Genomic DNA, 14,175 nt, shown 5'->3' with positions numbered 1-14,175 from the left:
GAAAAAAAGATTATGAAATCAGGCCAACTTCTGAGCGGCCGAGCCAGAAGTCACGATTTAAACACACCTTTCTGACTGATAACAGTGGAGATTTACACCTAGAGCAAGAGGGAGACAGATAAAGCAAACCGGCCAAGAAGTTGGCAATGGTTAAATCAAGGTGCTAGAGATACCGTTCTCTCAAATTCTCTGCAATGTTTGATAAATTTTATTCACTGGATAAAGTTATTATATGTGGTATTGTCCAGCCTTCCAACTTCACGTGAAAGCCTTCCGCCTCTCCCTCCTCGCTGTCATCACCCCCACCAGTGCTGACTGGCGTCCTTGCTTCTCTCATCCATGCTCCATTTAAAGTGATCCTCCTGGGGCGCCTGGGTGGCTCAGTCAGTTACGTGTCTGCCTTCAGCTCAGGTCGTGATCCCGGAGTCCCGGGATCAAGCCCCGTGTTGGGCTCCCTGCTCAGCGGGGAGTCTGCTTCTCCCTCTCCCTCTGCTGCTCCCCCCTGCTTGTGCTCTAGCTCACACTCTCTCTCTCAAATTAATAAAAAATCTTAACAAAATAAATAAATAAAGTGATCTTCCTAAGCATAAATCTGAACCTGTCTCTGTGCTGGTTAAAACCTCCATGAGCTCGTTCCCTCAGAACGGAGTCCAAACTCTTTAAATACCTTACGAGCCCCTCCATGGCCCCGGCCCTAACTCCGACTTCTCATTCTGCTCCACACCTTTCTTTGACACTCAGCCAGCCTTTCTCTCTTCATATTACTAATCATATCTCAAGACGTTTCTAGAAAGAGTCCTACTTGTCTCACCTCCAGGCCTCGGCACATGGTTGCTGTGTCCCTGACACACGCCCTCTCCCCCGGCATCTGTCCTCACCTCCATCCTGGTTTTCTTGCCTGACTAACTCCTACTCATCTTGAACAGCATTCCTTTCTCCAAAAAAAGTATCTCTGAACAACCGTGCCCTGGACTCTCCTGCCGTGGCCCCGTCGCTCTCTACTGATTTGCTTAAACCACCTTCACTGAGAGACCAGCAGTTCCACGAGGGCAGGATCCACATCCATCTGTTCAGTGAGACGGACAGACATACATTATAGTGTGCGGACACTGCTATGGTCTGGATGTTTGTGTCCTACCAAAATTCGTATTAAAATCCTAACTCCCCAAGTGATGGAATTAGGAGGTGGGGCCTCTGAGAGGTGATGAGGTCATGAGAGCAGAGACCTAAGGAATGAGGGTGATGCCCTTATAAAACAGAGCCCAGAGTGTCCTCGCCCCCTTCCACCACGTGACGGTACAGCCAACTAAGAAGCGGCCCCTCACTGAACACTGAATCTGCTGGCACCTTGATCTTGCACTTCCCAGCCTCCAAAACTCAATGTTTGTTTGTTGAAAACTACATTTTGGTGTTTGCAAACTACTCCATTTATGGTATTTTGTGATAGCAGCCAGAATGGATGAAGACAGTTGATAAATGGATAAAAATGTACACGAAGGCTGAGAGACAGAAATATATTACCTGTCCTTCACTACAAAAATCTTTTTGGTAAATTACAGTTAGCTACAAAATCATTATGATATTCATAAACTCAGGCAACACAGAGACGGCTGCAACTCATTCATAACCACTTATATTTCTCAATAAAGGCAGAGGGTCATGATGCCTGCAACTGACCGTCAAGTAATTCAGCAAACGTGTGTATGTGCAGGCATGTTCCAAGAGAAAGAAAAAAATGACAGCAAATCATTCTAATTATTGCATCTGGGTAAGTAAACTGGTGATACGGGAGGTTACTACATTAATTCTTTAAATTTGTATGTTTAAAAATTTTCATAATAAAAATTATTTTTGTCCCCAACTTTTTAAGTTCCAGGAGGTATAATTAATCATCAGGTCCAACTTATTAGTCCCTGTCTCCCCCTGGCCCAAATGATCCCAATCCTACACCTCAAAGAGAAATGATATTTTAGGAGAAAATTCAGTCAGCATATAATTGACTCATACTGAATAAGCAAAAAAGCTCTGCAAACAGAAATATATGTCAGTTTCATTTTTTTTTAAACATGTGTTTCCCTTTTCAGATTTTAAACCGCATCTACAACAAATACTGATTTAGCTAAAGCAGTCCATAAATTTGTGGCCAATGATATACTGCATGTGTTTCTACATTATACCTCTCATGAATAACTGAGTACTGTAATATGACTTAAAGATACACTTTTTCTTTAATAATAAAAACTCCTTGACACATTATATAATACTTAATAATAGCCATATTAATCAGGCATTGCCAAAAGATATTTATAGTCCAATTCTTTCATTTAATATCTCCCCTTCCCTTACCAATCACAGCTTCCCTAGGGAACAAGAGTGTAACTTTAGGGTCTATCGCTACATCTAACTATGTTGGATCATTAAAACATAAATGAAAAAGTGCACAAGAATTGCTGAAACAAAATTAAAGGAGTGTTAATAGTTCTTGGAAAAAGAGTAAGCTCCTTTAGGAAAGAATGCCAAGTGTAGCAGAAAAGATGCTTTTTAATTGCAAGTATCAGAAACTTCTACTCAAAAAGGTTTCAGCAATAAAGGAAATTCTCTGGCATTAAGGGAAATCAAGATGTAGGACAGCCTAAGGGGTTTCTCCGCCCTTCTCAGCATATCAACTTGGCCTTCACGCTGACCCTCAATTGTGATAGGCTATGCCAAGGTCCACAAACCACCTCCAAGCACAATGACAAAGAGCTGATTCTTTATTCCTGTAACTCTTTAGGAGCCAGGAAATCTTTCTCAAAGCCCCACAGCTAAATACCCCTCATCATTCTTACTGGCTCCAGCTGGCTCTGGCAATAGTTAGAACAAGATGCTATGGTGACCTGGACCCATCATTTGGAATGGAATAGAAGCTAGGGAGTCGAACACATTGCTGGTATGTTATCTTAGTGTCCGTAATTAGACTATAGAGGAATGTCACTAAATACTGACAAATACATAACAAGAATCACAATACTCTCAGGGCACTTGGGTGGCTCAGTCGGTTGAGAGTCCGACTCTTGGGTTTCAGCTCAGGTCATGATCTCAGGGTCGTGAGATCAAGCCCGAGTTGGGCTCTGCACTGAGTGGGTAATCTGCTTAAAGAGTCTCTCCCTCTGACCCTCCCCCGACTTGCATGCTCTCTCACTCTCTCAAATAAATAAATCTTTAAAAAAAAGAGAGAGAGAGAAAGAATCACAATACTCTAAAATGAAGGATATGTGCACCCAGGCCTGTTTTATTATATAAGAGAGAAAGAGAGAGAGAGAAAAAATGAATCCCCTTCATGAAAGAAGCTGTTCTTCAAATCAAAAGAAATGACAGGGACAGCCTGACCTGCAGATTTCCTTAATCTCTGAAGTGTATTTGCTAGTTAATTCAACCCAGCCAGCCCTTAATGAGAAGGAAGCCCAGACAAGGGGCACCGGTGAGGAGACCTCCAGTCCCCTGGGGAACCGTGGAAGACAGTGTAGAGCAGCTGCAGGGTCACCCCTCCTGAGAGGTGAGGTGGTCAGGTGGTAACCCACCACCTGCTCTCAGTCATTGCCCGAGGGTTCCTGGGGCAGAGGGGAGTGGCGTTCAGCCCAGTGCTGGAGCACCAAAAGCTCTCAGGTTCACATGTGGAAGACTGAAGGAGAGACGCACAGGAATGACCAGCAGTGAAGGAATAAAATCAGCTACAGTGTTTTTTCAAGTAATTCGGAAAAATCTGAAACTGATGTCATTTACAAAGACCTTAAGTCACTTATGTGGCTAGCTAGGTCTTCAGTCCAGAACTCGACTTGAGTAGCCCAGATCTTAAGTCACTTACTGCCAGCCAGTAGTCTACTGTAGAAAGAGCACTAGCTCTTTGTGAACAACCCCATCTCTTTGCTCAGCAAGGGCCATTCTGCTGTTCCCCTGGGAAACTCTACTAGACTGTCCTAGCCCATGTGCCTCAATGGCTATGTGACCAGTTCTTCTGCGCCTATATTGCACTGGGCCCTGGGAAATTTCAAGGGTTTGCTTCTTCTCCAGGAAAGATGCCTCAGAGGCCCTCTGCCCTTAGATCCAGAACTATATATTGGTTTTATTACATGGTCTTTTTCCCTGTCCTTCCCCTAAACCCGGTAGGGATGGGGAAGCAGAGACGAGAACCTTCTTAGAGACTCACCAGCATATAAGCTCTTCCTACAGGACCTCTAACTCCCCAGTGAGTCCACAGAATGTGTATCTAGAAAAGGAGGAAGTTTCTCTTATGTTACCTTTTCTCAAATCTCTTTTCTATTTTGGACTAGGTAGGACTTCTGAACTCAATGGCCAAAACTGTGTCCTTTTTTCTATTCTCTCATCCCTTCCAAGACAGCGTAATTAGGAACAGGCAAGAAAAACACACATTAGCAAATCTACAAAAATGCTACATCATCGTCATAGGATGAATTGTGTTTCTCCAAAATTCCATGTTGAAGTCCCAACCCCTCCTCCTTCAAAAGAGGACTGTATTTGGAGATGGGTTCTTTAAAGGGGTGATCAACTTAAAAATGAGGACATTGGAGTGGGCCCTAATCCAATGTGACCAGTGTTCTTATAAGAGGAGGAAATGTGGACACACACACACACACACACACACACACACACACACACACACACACACTGAGGAAACACCATGGAAAGACACCGGGAGAAGATAGCCATCTACAAGCCAAGGAGAAAGGCTGGGAACAGATCCTTCCCTCATGGCCCTAGAAGAAGCCAACCCTGCCAGTGCCTGGATCCTGAACTTTCAGCCCCCAGAACTAGGAGCAAATAAATGTCTGTTGTTCAAGCCACCCGGTCTATGGCATTTTGTAATCGCAGGCAGAGCAGACTAATGCAACCACTGCATTCACACGGCTTGTGTCTGATACACAGAAAACCCAAGACAAAGTCCTAAAGGCTCTGCAGAGTCTTGGAAGAGAAGACCCCTAAGATTCACAGATAAATGATGAGATCCCACAGCAAACCAGAGTCCATGAGAAGAATTCTACAGTGAAGAAAATCACAGAAGGATTCAAAGACTACAACTTAAAGAACAGAGTTGCTAGACATGAAGGAAGGACAAGACAGTCTGGATTCCATCACAGGAAGGGGACAGTGGTACACAGAGGCAGAGTACTTTAGTTAAGTTAGATGACCTGGTAGAGAGGGAAATGAGAAGAGCTATGAAAATAGTAGAAAGAATCAAGAGATTATTCAAGGAGTTGGTATGGAAATTACAAAATCTACAGAGGCTTTAGCTTTAACATCAGTACAGCAAATCAGAGAAGAACAAGACAGCAGAAAGTGTAACTGTAAGAAAGACAGTGCTGGGCTCCAGGGGAAGGAAAGCCTGAGTTACCCCCGGGCCTCCCTCCCCATCACCCTGCACCGACACCCACCTTCCACGCCCACAGAGGATGAATGGGGCTGCTCTAGGAAAGGCCTGAGAAGACATTCATCAGTGTTGGGTCATGAACTCCTGGTAAAGGGTCAAGCCACTGGCTAGGGGATCTCTTTGTTTTACCTCATTTTTAGAGCACAAGATAGACCAAAGACCAGGGTGTTTCCACAAGGGGCCAGCCACCGTCAGCTCTCAGGCCCTCTGGGGCCTTTCCAACCACTGGTCCCAGCAGGAACCTGGAGGAATAAGGAGCTCTGTCTGAGCTCATGCTCACACACAAAGGAAGGCCCTATTGACAGGACGCTTCCTCTGGAAGTCTTGCCCCCGCTCCCCCTGCCCCGTCCTTCCTTCTCAAAGCCAGAACAGTAAGAGCCTAGCCATATCATCTCTTGTTCTTTCTTTCTGAAGTGTGCTGTTCTCCCGCGAAGACAGCACGGGGGACAGGTCCCACCCAGGTGTGCGTGGTCTCTCCCTCAAACAGTGACCGTGAGGCCAAGATTCAGGTTTGGGCTTTGAAGGGTCTGTAGGAAATGCTGAGCTTAGGTAAAAATGTTTCCCAACAGAGATGGCCCAGATCCCAAAGTCATCACTGGGGTCTTTGTGTGTGTGTGTGTGCGTGTGTGTGCGTGCGTGTGTGCGTGCGTGTGTGCGTGCGTGTGTGCGTGCGTGTGTGCGCGCGCACACACACACTCATACATGTACATATATGTATGTATGTGTGAGTCTACGTGTCTACGTCTGTATCAGTTGTCCCTACAAGAGATCCGGTGTTCTGGGACTCAGGTATACATAGGCCCTTAGCTAAAAACAATCACAGCCGTGTCTTCCTATCACCTAACATGTTTGTGGCAACCTAGTATGCTTCTCTCATGTACAGGGATTTATCATCAATAAACGATGGAAAATAGGTCAAAGACCAAAATGAAATTAAAAAATAAAAGTAAAAAGGGTAGTAATTCACAGCATAGCACAGATCATTAGCTATGCTACCCCTACTTTTTTACGATGTACATGAACAACCACAGCAACCCCAGGGGCCGAAACTAAAACATGTTGATAAACACAACAGACACCATTTGTAACCCAGGCGTCCCTGTCATCCTTCCTGGGGAAAGAAAAGATCCCACTGATCCGTCCATTACTGACCAAGCACCTACTCAATGCCTGGCAACGTGCTACATGCTAAGACTATCTGTCAAGCGCAGTGACTTTTCTTTCAAGAAACAGAAAGCCGAACAGGAACACACTGCCTCACAGAACTGTAACAGCCCAGAGGCAGCCCTGCTTCAGCAAGGTCCCTCCAGGTGACCATGACGTCGGCTCCGGCCCAAGCCAGTGGCAGGACAGCCTCTAGACGGTACAATCATCCGTTCTGATGACAGTAAGGAAATGCCTTTCCCAAAGAGCCCTGAGCAAATCCTGACTGGGTTAAACTGGTCAGTGCCCATTCCTCACCCCCTGTCTCTGGAGTGTGAGTGAAGGACTGTCCCCTCCTGGTCAGGCCTGGCGCTGAGTTCGACCGGCCTCCTCTGAGGCACACGGCCTACATGGAACAGGACAGGAATAGCTGAATGAAAACAGAAACAAGAAAACCTGAGAATTAAGCACTGCTGTGCCAAGAGCATTTTACGTACGTGTACGTGTACACACATCTATGTATACAGACACGTGTATGTGTAAATATGAATGGACTGCTACTTTCTACACGTAAATGTCCTATTTTCATATATGTTTATATACATGTAAAAACCTAACTTTAAGACTTTTGATTTAAGGGGCACGTGAGTGGCTCAGCTGGTTAAAGCGTCTGACTCTTGATCTCAGCTCAGGTCTTGATCTCAGGGTCGTGAGTTCAAGCCCCGTGTTGGGCTCCACGCTGCACGTGGGGCCTACTTTAGAAGAAAAAAAAAAAAAAAGACTTTTAAGACATACGATCAATGAAAAGAACAGATGTATATAAAAGGATAAATAAAAACTCTGTGGGGGCACCTGGGTGGCTCAGTCATTAAGCATCTGCCTTCGGCTCAGGTCATGATCCCAGGGTCCTGGGATTGAGCCCCACTAGGGCTCCCTGCTCAGCGGGGAAGCCTGCTTCTCCCTCTCCCACTCCTCCTGCTTATGTTCCCCTTCTCACTGTATCTCTCTCTGTCAAATAAATAAATAAAATCTTTAAAAAACAAATAAATAAATAAAAACTCTATGTACATGCTTAAATAACACATCTGTGATCAAAGCAATGATGTCTTGTGGGAGTTTGTAGAAACCACTGGGTCAGATGGTCAAGGGAAGATCACACAGAAAGAAAGTGAAGCAGAACAAAGAGAACTAAGAAGGGAAATCTGTAATTCAACAGAAATGGAGAGGCTCACAGTAGAGCTTCCTTATATTACCTATACCTTATATACATCTGAAATGTTTTTGTAGGGGCGCCTGGCTGGCTCAGTCCCTAGAGCATGCGACTCTTGATCTCAGGGTCGTGAGTTGAGGCCCCACGTTGGGAGTGGAGCCAACTTGGGAAAAAAAAAAAAAAAAAAAAAGAATGTCCTGAAATGTTATCCTAAATGTATGAGTAATAAAGGGAATCTGAAACGTGATCCTGGATTATCATTCATAAGGCAAGCAAATTAAATATCCACTGTGTAAAATCCAAGGCAAAAAAATAAGCACTACTTCTATCTGATCATAAACAAAACGACCTAATTTCTAAGCAAAACACAATTATCACATTCAAAGACATCTGAATAAACTACCAAAGTTTATCCAAAAGTTTTCCTCCTTAATGTGTTTAAATTCTACTTGACTATTTTATAAGGCCCATGCACACTTCATGACAGAACTTCAAAACAGCATCTACACTCCAAAAGCCAGTGATCAACAAACCATGAGCCCCAGCCTGCTTTGCAAGTAACGTCACCTCCACATCGATTCATTTCTTTATTGTCTATTGCTGCTTTCCCATTATCATGGCAGAATCGAGGAATTGTCACAGAGACCGTATGGCCTACAAAGCCTAAATTATTTACTATCTGGCCCTTTACAGAAAGTTTGCCAACATCTAATTAACTAATTGTTCCTTGAAATTAAATTCTTGAAGTTTTTCATAATAAAATGTTGGGAAAACTCAAATTTTTATTTTGGAAAATTCGGGAGTTTAGTAAAAGACTTAAAAATGCAGCTCAGTATTATCTCACTCAAGTAAAGTTCATAATAAACAAAAAAAAAAGTGCAGTAAGTAAAATAACAATAAGATATAATAAAAGATACTCACAATCTTTCAAGGAGACTTAACCCAGAAAATGAGCCATTCTTCAGCTCGGATATTTTATTGTTACTCAGAATCCTAAAAATGACAGAGAAAAAAAGGTAAGTTGCAGAATATATGTACACCATCAATATCAAAATAATTTAGCTCCTTATTTTTAAACCTATGAGGAATTCTAAGAAGTCACTTATTAGCCAGTTTTTGAGATGCCTGACAAAAACAGGAGCTTCTTTCTTTCTTTGAGAAACCACCTAAAATAACTCGCTCACTCTTCTTGTCACCTCTTAAATTGTTTCTATCACATTTGACTAAAAATTTTAAGGTAGGGGCGCCTGGGTGTTTCAGTTGGTTAAGCGACTGTCTTCGGCTCAGGTCATGATCCTGGAGTCCTGGGATCGAGTCCCGCATCGGGCTCCCTGCTCAGCAGGGAGTCTGCTTCTCCCTCTGACCCTCCCCCCTCTCATGTGCTCTCTCTCTCTCTCTCTCTCTCTCTCTCATTCTCTCTCTTTCAAATAAATAAAAAATCTTTAAAAAAATTTTAAGGTATAAAGGGAGAGAAGTGAGCAGAAAATAGCTCTCGAGTTCAATATGAGAAGAATGCCACATACACAGAATTAATCAACTTATGTAAGTCGAACATTTATTTAAAGACTAGAAACTTAATAGAAAAATGTGTAACATGCCCTATAAAATACTGATCTTACAAAAGAAATAAAGCATCCACTGGATATGGCAATGCTGAATATTATTCGTAATTTAAGAGTATACAAATCTACTGCCTGTGTGTATGAAAATAAGCTTTTGCACACCCTCACCTACAGATAACACAGGCAGCTGTATAACGGTGTTGTATCTCATGTATCAGGAGGATGTTCTTAAAGATAGGACCTGACAACAAGAACTTACTGAAAGAAGTCAGTCAAGCCACCCCCATAATAGGACTTGCCTGAGAAGGTACTACACGTGCACATGATCTTGCTCCCTCTCTAGGCATTGTAGCTAGGCACCTTTTGTAGCTCAAGTACCGAGAAAGATTTTCCATAAAGAAAGTGAAAATGCTAAAGCTACCTGATTTGGAGGAGTGGGGACATCGAGATAAGAAAATGAGAAAACCAAGGCAGAGAAGAATTAACCAGGTTAACAACCCAAGGTGACAGCAGCAAATGCCAGAACCAGATCACAGACCCAGAAAAATCTCTCTTCCAGACCTCATGTTCAACATACGTCAACGTGGGTCCTGACATACTACTGGCCTCGCGGGCAGAAAGTCCTCCATCACAGACTGTGCTACACTTCAGGGGCGCCCTTCACGTGGGGTACAAAGTTGCACGGTGCCCCCCTCCCACCCCCCAGACACTGCAACGCAGTAATTCCGTGTATATATACATAACAGAGTGCCTCTGGGTCCTAAGAGTTCAGGTATTCATTTTTAGTGTATCTACTTTTATTATTCTAAAAAAGAACCCCTAATTACTTGTCTTCAAACAAAAATAGCCATTTGACATCTGCTTTTCTTCTGATATAAGTGTAATTTAAAAACAAAATCCCTGTTCACGCAGATGCACATTTCAGAGCCTTTTTCGTGGGATGATTATTAGCAGCTTCTCGAGTCAAGGATACCCGTGTTTGAAGCTCCGCTCTCTTGCTTTCAAGTTCCATTGATCTTGGCCAGTCCCTCCACCTCTCTGTAAGAGTTCCTTCCTCATTCATAAAACAGGAAGAAAAATATCTACCTCATAAAGAGCAGAAAGAGATTAGGAAATGCATGACACACTCAATGAGTATTCATTAAATTTCAGATTGTTTCCTTGGTTCTAAGACACACATCCTCCCTCATTTTAATGTTTCTTGCAATCCAGGTATATTACCATGTAATATCTTGGGTCTCCCTCAAGCCGTTGCTGAAGGAAGGACAGGGCATTGTCAACTATTGGGACCAAGAAAACAGAAAATGTGGTGGTCGAAAACACTGCAATTAAAATACAATACCATTTTCTCTAATCAAAATTGCAAAGGTTTTTTCCAAGTGAGGTGGTTGGCTAGAAAGCAAACTCAGTCTCGCTTATGGCCACCGACGTCACTGAAATAAGCCTTCTCAAGCAGCCCATGGTGCACCGTGAAGAGCCTCCCACCTTGCTGCCCAAAACATCACTCCTAAACAAGTCACCAAATCTGACAAGAAGGATATCCCATGACCTTATTTCAGCATTATGTAAGAGGAAGAGTAAAATGATGGTACATTCAAACAAAACTTCATGCATCCATTAAAAAAGGATTCTTCCAGAGGGAACTTGATAAAAAGCAAAATGCTTACACTCAGTTCAGAAGCAAACAAAACTGACAGCACCAATTGAAAAGAATCTATGCAGAGATCAAAAACAAACGAACAACAACGACAACAAAAAAAAAAAAAAAAGAAGAAAAGAAAGACTGGGAAAAAACACACCCTAATGGATCAACACCTTACTGATGGGGCTTCTATTAGTTTCTCTCCTATTCTCTATAATCTTGTAGTATCTTTTGAAATACCTAGCAGACAACTCTTACTATTTAAATATTTTTTCTCCTGATGATAAACATAAGAATCTCCATAACTAGGGAGAGTTTGAAATTGAGTTAATTTTGCATATAATTCTATCTTAGAAGTACATGAATACTTTAAGCTTTCAGATTAAAGACTCACGTTTATTTATGTTCAAGAAACGTATATGCAGCGGCAGTTTGCAACTTAACAGGCACTAGGAATAGTCACTAAAAGAACAGAAAGGAACAATGGTGTTGAGATCCACCGCCCAGAGTTTTAATAGAGACCCGCTCCCCCGCCCCCAGCAATAAATGATTTAGGTCACCTCTCTAGTTCGACTTCCATTTCACCACTTTTAAGATGGAAAAAAATCAGACCAGAATGACCACCAAGATCCCTTCTAGCTTCTTTTACTTTTCTGTATTGGTGTTTTCATGAGCAAAACTGCCGAACTTGACAGTGACTGACAATTTATCACTGATAAACGGAGAACTAAAGAAACAAAGGAAAACTACACAGTCTACCAGGTAACAGGCTCGGTGACAAGAGTACCCAGTGTCTGGGTGAAGAATGATCCCCAAATACGAAGGGAGCTTATGAAAAACTGTCAGGGCGCCCGCTGAATTACACTCAGTACTGTTGCAGTGAAAGGACTGTCATTTGCTCGGTCATAAAGGCTTTAGTACAATAAATGATAGATTTTATTGAGAAGAGTAAAAAGGAAGACATTTCATCACACTTAAAAAGTTATAACTGTAACCTTAAAAATACAGTTTACAACCTCATGTTAATATATTCAGTCTATCCATTACTTGGTGTGTTTAAGGATTTTGTGCAAGAAAACAGGATCGGTATGAATAAATCTACTTTGCAGACAGTTTTTATACTCAATTTTGAGACTGGGGACTGTGGAGCGAGCAAATGCATAATCTCATGTATCATTATAAGCCTAAAACCCATTGTAATCAATATTTTTGCTGACATCTTTGAAATTTCAAACTTTCCAGAAGGTAACTAAATGAAAAGTACAAAACTTGACCAAAGTTATAAAGCTTATGTATATCCATTTCTGTTCTATACTAACGATGTTATAACACCACCTGATCTATAGATGATGCTTAGGAACACTATTCTGGGCTCGTGCCTCTTGAATTTAAACACTGTAAGAAGACTTTGATGTCCACTGTTACATTTAACACGGTATCAAGTTAGTTCAATATATCATTTAGGCTGAAACGTGAAAAAGGGAGTAAGACCTAACGTAGACATGTTTAAAAAAAAATCAGAAGTTTATGGAGCAGAAAAAAATAAAAATTAAGTATTACAAGTTCTCAGTCACTTGCTCTTGCAAGTCCCAGAATGGAATGGCTATGCATAGCACCCACACACTGTATGGCAGAAGGCACAGAATAATTTTCCTTTTGAGAGGAACTGAAAATACATTTTAAGAGCTTTAAATATTCAGATCAAACGTTAGGAATATAATTCTTGAAGTCAACCCCTGGAGGGGAAAATCAGGAAAATAATCAAATAGAGCTCTTACACTGGGTGGAATGGTGGCCCTCCAAAAGATATGCCCCCCACGCCGAACCTATGACTTTGACCTTAACTAGAAAAGGATGTTTACAGATGTAATGAAGTTGAACGTTTCGAGATGAGATCATCCTCAGTGAGTGTGGGTCCTAAATCCAATGACAAGTATCCTCAGAAAAGAAAGAGGGAAGACTAAGAAAATGTCATACTTAAAACAAGGACACTCTCATACAGACTAAAAAAATACAGAGAGAGAGAAAATGAAAGGCAGACAGACTTAGAAGCCAGAGTAACTAAAGATTTTCTAGAACTAAGAAAAGGTGTAAACAGGACTACATCTTTAAAAGTTTGATAATTTTAAAATCATAAGCAATGTTAAAAGATAAACAACAAATACTTATGACTACTACCAAAAACAAAGGCCTCATTTCCCAAATATATAAAGAGCTCTTAAAAAATAAAAAAATAAAAAAATCCCCCATAGAAAAACTAGCAAAGGCCATAAAAAGACAGTTCAGTGAAAGTAAATACAGATGGATCATAATCATATGAAGGGATATACAACCACAATCATGAGAGAAATGCAAATTAAAACCAAACAAGGTACCATGATTCACTTGAGTGCAAGGAAAGTGTGATAACACACTTTGTATTTAGAGGGAAACAACCACTCATATTTTGCTATCAATCAATACAAGCATTATGGAAAGCAAAAGTACAAGTGCACTTACAGCATTTGATCCATTAATTCCCCTTCTGGAAATTTATCCTAAAGATAAATTTGCAGGTGTGCAATATACATGTTATATATTAAATTATGCAATTATATATTTATACAACAAAAGTATTCGTTGCACTATTATTTGTAAAACCCAATGACTGGATATCTAGGTTGATTCCAGGAATGGAAGTTTGGTCCTGATAGAATACAGGATCCACAAAATGGGATATCATGCAGATGAGGGGCTGCAGAATCGGAAGAGAGAATGCTTTTTAGGTGTTCACTCAGAAAGATCGAAGACAGACTAAGGACTGAAAGTATGCATTTACATATTAAAATTCTCCATCTCTTGACATCTCTGATTTGCTCAAGCAATACAAACTGTAGTAAGTAACACAAACTGATTCTGCATTAGATTATGTAGAGTAATAATTGTTATTGCTACATCTTTATCAAATACAAGAAAAACAGACAATATGGCTAGGCTAAGCGTTTGAGTCACTAATTGCAATAGGCACATGTTCTAAAAATTTAGGACCGCCTGTGAGAAGCTAAAATCAGATATGCTAAATCCTCAAAAATCAATTTTAGTGCTTTGCCTCATTTATCCCACTAATGAAAACTGGTTACTCCCACGTTCGCTGAAGTTCTAGTCCAGGGGGTGGCCAAATCCAACCCACCACCTGTTTGGACAGCCTGTGGGC

At 41.6% G+C, this 14,175-nt stretch overlaps 1 protein-coding gene across 1 annotated transcript in view; it reads right to left on the bottom strand.

The window, feature by feature from the left end:
• The window catches only part of ADGRA3 (adhesion G protein-coupled receptor A3), a 122,247-nt gene that overhangs the window by 80,694 nt on the left and 27,378 nt on the right, over nucleotides 1-14,175 (bottom strand). Inside the window, exon 2 of the mRNA XM_088020870.1 lies at nucleotides 8,700-8,771. Within this exon, the coding sequence (XP_087876996.1) occupies nucleotides 8,700-8,771 (72 nt within the window). The remainder of the gene's footprint in view (nucleotides 1-8,699; nucleotides 8,772-14,175) is intronic.

The sequence above is a fragment of the Eumetopias jubatus genome, unplaced genomic scaffold (assembly GCF_037043125.1).
Source record: "Eumetopias jubatus isolate StellerSeaLion01/CBP00866 unplaced genomic scaffold, mEumJub1_p1.0 scaffold_2, whole genome shotgun sequence".
In the NCBI taxonomy this organism is placed as follows: domain Eukaryota; kingdom Metazoa; phylum Chordata; class Mammalia; order Carnivora; family Otariidae; genus Eumetopias; species Eumetopias jubatus.
Note: the sequence above shows the minus strand (reverse complement) of the source record. Positions and strands in the feature narration are given on the sequence as shown.